This window comes from Trematomus bernacchii, unplaced genomic scaffold (genome assembly GCF_902827165.1).
Source record: "Trematomus bernacchii unplaced genomic scaffold, fTreBer1.1, whole genome shotgun sequence".
NCBI lineage: Eukaryota > Metazoa > Chordata > Actinopteri > Perciformes > Nototheniidae > Trematomus > Trematomus bernacchii.
This window is the reverse complement of record NW_022987739.1, coordinates 4,481,889-4,491,036: the sequence shown is the minus strand read 5'-3', so window position 1 is coordinate 4,491,036 and position 9,148 is coordinate 4,481,889. Positions and strand designations below refer to the sequence as shown.

General features: G+C 39.9%; 1 protein-coding gene across 2 annotated transcripts; it reads left to right on the top strand.

Annotated features, from left to right (window-relative positions):
- The first annotated feature begins 360 nt into the window (after nucleotides 1-360).
- creb3l3a (cAMP responsive element binding protein 3-like 3a) lies at nucleotides 361-8,773 on the top strand. Of its 2 annotated transcripts, none has more exons than XM_034146420.1 (10): nucleotides 361-487; nucleotides 2,154-2,270; nucleotides 2,438-2,681; nucleotides 3,701-3,834; nucleotides 5,382-5,492; nucleotides 5,595-5,701; nucleotides 6,664-6,732; nucleotides 6,924-7,008; nucleotides 7,494-7,587; nucleotides 8,087-8,773. In XM_034146420.1, the coding sequence occupies exons 1-10, from the start codon at nucleotides 410-412 to the stop codon at nucleotides 8,401-8,403; spliced, it is 1,356 nt and encodes a 451-aa protein (XP_034002311.1). In that variant the 5' UTR covers nucleotides 361-409; the 3' UTR covers nucleotides 8,404-8,773. The 2 variants fall into 2 exon arrangements, with proteins under 2 accessions (XP_034002311.1, XP_034002312.1); XM_034146421.1 differs by lacking the exon at nucleotides 361-487 and adding an exon at nucleotides 1,642-1,793.
- The last annotated feature ends 375 nt before the right edge of the window (nucleotides 8,774-9,148 follow it).

The window sequence follows — 9,148 nt, the reverse complement described above, 5'->3', positions numbered from 1 at the left end:
CAAATTATAAAAGGTGTCTCCATTTTGTTGTTGAGTGAGATTCCTGAAAGAAAGACGCTGAGAGTCTGGTTCAAACACTGACTAACAGTGATAGATAAAGAAGTAGACACACTGGTGGTTCCTTAAACACATCTGACTCTTTTTGTTGATTATCCAAGTAATAAAAGAGCGTTTGCCCTTTGGAACCTTCCTCCATCAGATACTGAAGCAATAACAATTACATAATCCTTCTTTTATGAAAACCCAATAGACGTGTCCTGGCAAGACACTGTAACTGTGCTGCGTCAGCTGACTGCTACCTTATCGTACAGATCACATCTCAGCTCTCATATTCACTGACACTGCTGTGCTGCTGCTTTACAAAAGCTTCCTCCATCACTGCCTCCTCCTACTGGGAGAGGGGGGGATCATGCTTTTACACTTGAAGATTTTGTTATCTTTGAACAGAGCCAAGACGTCCGTTTCCCCTGAGTTTCCAGTCTTTGTGGTAAGCTAAGACAACCTGCTGCAGGCTGAAGCTTCACATTCACCGTAAAGACATGAAAGAGGTATCCATTTCCTCGTCTAACTCTCGCCATCAAAAGGAAAAACCATGTTTCTCAAATCAAACAATTCCTCTGACAGTCAACTGTCAACAGTGTCGTATTTACAAGCTGACTGTCCATGGTATATCTACAACAGCAGACAAATGCATACTTTTTGAATCAATCTTCCTTCATTTCATGTGGTAAAAAAAGTGAATTATGTACATGAAAACTGCACAAGCTAAAAAAAAAATGAAATTAACCTAACCCTACATAGCCCACCAATATCCTCAGAAAACACTGCTCCCCACTTTGTATATCTTGATATTTTTCTTCTGTTTATCTTCCTTTTTTCCATCTTACATAAACAATTCATAGGGTCCAAGTGCTATCTATAACTGCATGGCTAATACAGACGTTGTTTGTGGTTCCTTGTTCCTCTACGATTTATGTATTTATTCATCTGTGTGCTTGTTAAGGTACTTTAAATCTGGCTTAAAGCTTTGCTGGAAACAATAACAAGATTTTATAATTATAGATACTTAGGTTTTTTAAGCTGCCTTAGAGGCTGATAATTGCTCTTAGAGTCCTCTGATTGCTTTGTATCCCATTTATTATACACATCAATTATTCCCAATTTCCTCAAGAACTTTGACAACACAATATTATGCAAAGGGTATTTAATTAGTTATTTGTTTAATTATCAAACAACTAAATAAAAAACAAACAATTAAGCGTTATAAATTAACAGTGCTGTTTCAATCGGCAGAGATGTTTTAATTACTTTTGAAACCAGAGTAACTTTTGCTTTCCTAATCCTGACCATTGTACATTCATTTGTTATACACCTATGCCAAAGGTCAGAGCTATCCTTATGTCAATAAGCTATAAAAATAAAAAAATAAGGAAAGAGAAACAACAGACTTTGACCCTCGTGGGGTTTTAACATCTTAGTGTAGACCTCATGTCCTCCGTTTATAGATACTTCGGAAGTTCCTTAGTTGTGTACTCTTTGTTACCAATCAGATTATATCTCTACGTAGCCAATGAGGACAGAGCAAGCCAGTTGGCTGGGTGTGTTAGGTTGGAGTTTAAACTTTGGACCAGAACAGAAGAGCCGAGAGATACAGTGGAGGCTCTTTATGAGCGGGGAGACAAAGCTACTCCACAACAAAGTACATTTGATATTTTGGCTGGGTTTCTGTTGTCTTGGGGGTTTCTTTGGTGTTCCAACGAAGAAAGACAACTATGGAGGACTACCAAGAACAGGTAAAGAACAAAAATACTTCCTGTTTATTGCATTGTCGTTTGAGTTTCTTGGGAAAGAGAACAGAGCAAAGTTCAGGATTGAGAGAAAATCACAAGCGTACAATAAAATCTGTAATCTAAGGACAAAAAGACCATTTAGAATGGCATTGAGGGACATGAGCATAACCGTAAAATTGTCAGATATCTGAGCAGATGGCGATACATATTGTACAGTACAGTGTGTTCTGGTGCGATCACGGTGAATGGTTAGGAAAGCAGTCCCCAGCTGAAACCTTTATGTTGTGCTCTCTTGGCTTCTCAGAGCATGAAGGACATACTCCCTTGTGTGTGTTGTGATTAAAAGTCATGATGTCATTTCAGGACTGTGATGGCATGGAACTGCTCGATTGGCTGTTTGATCAAAACGATGGAATTCTCCGTCACGAGGAACCAGGACGCCAAGGCAACCATCACACCTGGCTGGTCCAGGACTCAAATGTGCGTGAGGCTGTGGGCTATCTAATGTCACTCATGCATGCTACAAATAGCTGGTTGCTTTGTGTGTACTGTATATTCTTCGTTGTTTTATAAAAAAGACTCCCCCATCTCTCGCCATGTTGACAGCTCATGCTGACAGACTAATGATGCCCCTTTCCACCCAGCAGATGCTGCAGCCGGCCGAGCAGGCAGATGATGACTTCCTCAATGCCCTCCTGAGTGGAAGTGATTCTGTGTCAGGCTCGCCTGTCTGGTCCCCTTCTCAAAGTGACAGTGGGATCAGTGAGGACCCCCCCTCAGACCAGATGGACAGCCCTCAGCGCCCCGAGAGCCCCCCTGGGGACACTCCGTTTTTTGCTTCCAGGCCACAAACCAAGGCAGACCTGGAATCCAACTTCTCCATTGACCTCAGTGAGTCTCAAATATCCACAGATAAAACATTCCTAATGCAACATCAAATCTAAGACTGTAACTCATGATAATGTTCATTATCGATTATGGAAATCAATTGTCAGACAAAGCTTAGAAAAGAGCCAGGTGGTATTACGAAATATGGTATTTGATCCCATAGACACTCAGCAATTCAGCCAAGGTAGCCTTATATTTGTTGTTTGACAAATCATTAGAGAAAACCAAACATAAAAACTCTGTCCTAAGGAATTTATTAGTTTCTGACTCAGGTAAAGTGGGAAAAACTATAAAATTCCCCCAAAACTACCTCTTCAACATTACTTAACCATTTCACACACATTGAGGCTATATTAAGCAACATTTTCTTTGGATAACTGATATAATAACGACAAATCATTCACTGAGCCTCCCATTAAATCGTTTTTATTTAATCAGTTTGTTGTTTGGTTTGACCAACAGCCAACAGTCAACAAAGTCTATTAAAAACTGAAAGAAAAAAATATATTCACATTTGAGAGCCTGCAAGGTTTTCCATAACAAAAAACAGTTAATGAATTATAACCATTTTATCAATTAATTGTTGGGTTATTTACTGAGAGCAAAACCTAATTTCAGTCTGATCCACTATCTTAAAACATGTTTTCAGTCTTAGGTCTTAACAAAGAATGCACAATGTAAAATGTCACAATTTATTTTGCAACTGAATCCCTGGATCACCAGTACAACAAAGATAAAGTACAATCACTCATTATTAGTATTGGCTATAACACACATGTTGAGAACCAAACAGAGTAATTGATATTTGTTTAATGTTTAGGCTCCAAATGTAATTTCTCCTTTTTTGTATTATTTATCACCCAACCTAAACCATGACCCATGGCCCAAATTCCTCGTACGTGTCAACCTAATAAACCTGTTTCTGTTTCTGATTCTGATTCTGATTCTGATGACAGCAGTGTGTCACATTGATCTCTGTTTGCACATGCTTTATGTATACTCGTGTGTCTGTGTGGTTGCAGATGGCTGGGGTCCTGGAATACCAAACGACAGGATGAGGATCACACCGTATCCTGCTGATGCTCACAGGTCACAGCTGAACTCCGGCTTCCCGCTGACTGTCAAGGATCTGCTACTGTCTGGCACACCGGAGCCTGTAAGTGAGAAAGTGTGACCTAATGAGGTGGGAGTTTATCGGTATAGGGAGAGTACAGGAGAGCTAGGTGGGAGAGCGATGGTGTCTCACGGGGGTTTGTGAATCTTTCCTTGGCTGCTTGCCTCGTACAGGACATTTACGATAAGAGTGACTCATTCAGCCTTTCTAAATTCCCAGTTTCAACCTCCTCCCTGTGTGTGTGTGTGTGTGTGTGTGTGTGTGTGTGTGTGTGTGTGTGTGTGTGTGTGTGTGTGTGTGTGTGTGTGTGTGTGTGTGTGTGTGTGTGTGTGTGTGTGTGTGTGTGTGTGTGTGTGTGTGTGTGTGTGTGTGTGTGTGTGTGTGTGTGTCTCAGTGAAAATAAGCAGCTGAGTTTACTCGCTGAAATTATGGATTCACCAAGGGATCTAGCATTGGAATTGCTAATTGAATTCCTGTTTTAATACTTTATTTATAGAATATTTATTTAAAGGTGGGGTAGGTAATGAGGGCACGAGATAAGTTTGTGCCCCGATGGAAGGCTGACAGGCAGGTAGGCCATCCAGTTATTTTAGCCGGGCCGGCTAAAATGATTGGTCGTGCTTTTTACAGTATTACGGCTTCCACAGATGACATTTTGTTATGGATTTTTTGTCAAAGCACTTAAGATATTCATTGCTATCGGGATGTTAAGAGCATTCCATGGAATATAACAAAAAGTGTATCTCGAGCCGGTTTCTCAAACTTACCTACCCTACCTTTAAGTGTTTATGCTGACAAAGAGAGGAGGATTACTCAGCACAGTTTAAGTTTCTATTTTGTTGAAGTTGATATCATGATTTCATAAACTCCTTAATAGTTTCTTAACAACTTTTGAGATATAACCTCTGTTAAAGAATGCAGACATTACCATTGCACGTTGTGATAGTATCTTACCAGTATTATGCCGCATTATCCATTAGTTAGATAACTTTTCACCAAGAACCTTGTTGCAACCCATTCTATTATATTTGTCACAATCATTATATTCCACACAACATCACTTCAGACTGTACTTGTAGGGTACTTGAAGAGTGCAAACGTTCGCCAGGGCTGTTTGAATATGTGAGAAATAATGCATCTATTCAACGGCCCAAAATATAAAAGTGTTCTGCCTTGGCCATTGACACAACCATCTACCAAGTTTAATTGTGTTTTTTCTGTAACCCTGCAGAATAACCGAAAAACAATCCAAACCTAAAACATCCTTGGCAGAAGTTATACGGTGGTTGTGCTTCTGAAAATTGAGGTTGAGTTTGTGTGTGTTTCATTGATCCTATCTTCACAGATGAGTTTAATAAGATGGAGAGAGTGGCAGAAAGCAACTACGGTTCTCACATCGCAATTGCTTCGAGGTAGCCATGAAATATGAGCGTTGAAGGTGGCCTGGTCTGCACTCATTTAACTACCCACTGCGAGGCTTAAGGGAGAGATGGGGAGGAGGAGGGGGAGGAGGAGGAGGAGGAGAAAGATATTTTAATCACACAGCAGAGATTATGTTTCAAATATTAGTATTCATGTCTCCCCACCAGGTCCCAAACACTTCCCAACAATCCATTCAAGAGTTGATTCTCAATGAAGATGAGAAGAAGCTTCTGGTGAAGGAGGGGGTGACTCTGCCCGGCCAGCTGCCTCTCACAAAGGTAAACACAACTCAATAACTCAACAGTGAAAACAATTATCGTCTTGCAGATTTGATCTCTTAGAGGTTGAAAATGTAAAATGTTCACCCTCTCTCAATCTAGTACGAAGAAAGGATACTGAAGAAAATACGCAGAAAGATTCGCAATAAGCAGTCTGCTCAGGAGAGCAGGAAGAAGAAGAAAGAGTATATTGATGGGCTGGAGAGCAGGTACGAATTACATTTAGTTACGAGTAAAAGGAGTGAAGGTGACTATTTCACATGTTTGAACTATATCTCTCTCTATATTATTGACCGTCACAGACCAAACGCAGAAAACATTTGTGAAAACATCAGCCTTGAGGGACCCGAACGGCTTCAGATATGCCATTAATTTGATCATGCATATGTTAATGGGTTCGTGAGCAGGGACACATGTGTTGATGGTCGAGGGCTGAACCGGTGGAAAATAATCAAAGATTTGCAAACAAAATATGTTGCAGTCAAAGAGGGTGCAATTTGTTAGAATTGGAGTCAAATGTGTGAAATGACCATTGGAAATGACATGTGATTATTTAAATATTATCCTGAATAAGAAGAGCCATTTTCAAAATCTTCCAGAACAGATTGCCTTCCCTGGGCTTTAACATATATATTGCCTATCAAACATTTTAATAAATAAATCATGTTATTATTATTATTATTATTATTATGCACCTTCTTCTCCAGTAGGACTCAGATGAGGGTGTTGCACTTTTCCTTTTCCTTATACATGTGATGTTTTGGTGTTGTTGTTGTTGTTTCTTTCTGTTAACCGTCAAGTGGGAAATAAGTATTTTTTGTGTTTCTCTTAGTATCCTAAGAAACTGTTATGTTTGGCTGTGAAAACATTTTTTTTTATGTAGGGCAGACCATCTATTTCTATTTATTTAGTTTTTTTTTAGAAAGGGGCAGGTCATATAAGATTTTTTTCTTCTCCCTGCTCCTTTTCGCTCAATTGTGTGTTTGCAGAGACATGTTTTGTTGGCAAATATTGTACATTGAGTTTTGCGTACCATGAGCGGAACAAATAAAAATGAAATGAAATAGTTTTTTGCAGTACCAGAATAACTGAGATCCTTATATTTTTGTCTGTGAGAGATTTCACCTTGTCCTGACCCCCCCCCCCCCCCTCTGTGTTTCATCTCCCCTAGGATGGCTGCCTGCAATGCTCACAACCACGAGCTTCAGAGGAAGGTGTCCCAGCTGCAGAAATGCAACATGTGAGAGATAAAGGACTTCTCCTTTTCCATTTCCTGAAGTATTTGCAATGACATTGCCTTCACTCAGAAACTGCCTTGAGCGTGTTACATCTACCTCCTGTTCCTTCAAACCGTTGTCAATCCAATTATTTTTGTCGAACTTTCATTTCTTATTTCTCTTTGTATTTCCTTTTTCCTAATCCTCTCTGCAGGTCACTGATGGAGCAGTTGCGCAGGCTTCAGGCTTTGGTCATGAATACATCTAACAAGCCAGCACAGACTGGAACATGCGTGCTGGTACGTGCGTGCGTCAGGCGGACAAAACAAATCCATCTGACTCATTGTAAAAACAAATTCACATTCGTAGCAAGCCAAATAGCAACAACCATTACAGTTGTATTATCCATTGAGAAAAGCCAACCCAGATATGTGCACAATGGTTCACTTTCTGAATAGAGGCCATTTATTGCATCTGATTACTCCACTCAAATACATTGCAAGACCTGAAGCAACATTGGTGGAGAAAAAGAAAAAAAAAGAACTTTGAATTTGTAAAATATCGATGAATCTCAGTTCCCATTCACAGGATTCTATACTTCGTGAGAAAAGCACAGCATGAATATGATTACTTCCTCGAGCATTGTATAAAAAACTTTTTTGTAGAGGGACTATCCAAACCAAATAAAAACTAGATCAAAGCTTTTTCAAGCAGTAACTTTCTTCAATGTCATCCTGAATCTAACTTTCCCCCCCCATCCTTTGCATTGTTATCACATTCTCAGGTGCTTCTGCTGTCCTTCTCACTAATCCTGTTCCCAAACCTCAAGCCTTTCTCCGACACTAAGGTCAGCCAAGAAGACTTCAGTCCAGTCAGAAGTGAGTACCATTCAGCACCAAGTAGCCGTTTTCTCACCTGTCTGCAAACTTCTCCAGCACCTCTGCGTCACATGAGCTTGTTAGAGTTGGAGTATCTTCCGCTGCTGGAAGGCTTCCCACCTGCAGAGCTCCAAAGCCAGCTCCACCTTTCTGAGGATTTGACAAAAAATCGAAAGATTAGAGCCAATTTTCAGAGAACCAAGGACATGTATTATCATTATGGTTATCAGGCTTTTGATCGAATGTCAACAGCTTCTGATGAATTACTTTTTAATCATGAGGCAAGGTCAGGTTTCGCAGAGCAACAACGTGTCATTTGTAACCAGAAGCTGTTTGACAGCAGTTGATGTTGCTCTTTTACCGAGTGCTAAAGGCTCTGTTTTTAGAGCCTTTAAAGTCTTTAAGTTTGAATTTGAAGTACTTATAAGTACTAATAATAAGCAGAGCTGCACGTCTAGAGGCTTGAACCCTTTTGTTGTATTCTCCTCCTCTCCCACAGTCCAGTCACGGTCGCTGCAGAACCTACAGGCGTCCCGAGTGCTGCATATCACTGAATCCCCATTTTCTGCTGAGGACGAATCGGAGCCTCTGCACAGGCATCTTCCCGGGGAAAGGGGATTGGAAGATATTACCACCATGATGGGAAAGATGCATGTGAACCAAGACCAGTCCAATGTGGAGCCCATGTCTCTAAACAGCAGTCAGGAGGAAAGAATGGGTCATTTCCATGTCGACCCAATTACTGGTCACATAGCGTCTTTGACCTTGGATCCCCAGCGCTCCGCCCGCTTGAGACCACATGCTGATGACATGTAAAATTAATAAATGAATGATCCCCACATGAATTCCCCATATCCTCCTCCTTATAGCAGGCAATTATCTGGGGCTGCTGTTTACACAGACAGGGAAATTAGGTTTTAATCACTCCTGTTTTTTTCTTCAATATATATTCAGTTATGCTTTTTCTTTATTTGTGATACAGTTTTATATCAGTATATGGATATTAATCCTACAATGACATTTCCTTTCAAGATGAACTTTGATTTTGATCAAATCTGTGATGGTGTGTATCGTCTTGATCTCAATGCATAATGTGTAAAATGTTAAAGCCACTTTTCTTTGATTGTAACCCTTTTAAGATTAATTTTAAGGATAAAAAATCCTCAAATAAAACGTGTCAAAATGAGATCAGTGTTCTCAAAATACTGAGGGTTGATTTACTACGTTTTTTTAGAGCTTTAACAAGTGACTCCTGTCAGTGTCTGAAAAGATATCAGAATCAGAATACCTTCATTCTTCCCACAGAGGGGACATTTACATTTGTTACAGCAGAAAAGAGCCAAAGACAGCTTAATGTTTAACAAGAAGTATGCATAAAAATCAAAACAAATATTAAACATTTTTAAAGAATTACACAATTTACAAAAAACACAGCCTGTAACAGTTCTGAAGATGTAGCAGCCATATTGCACAGTTATTCACGGAATATATATATTGCACATATTGCACATGATGCAATGTCCTGACAAGCCATCTCTCAAAGGGTGAGTACAGCAGGTTT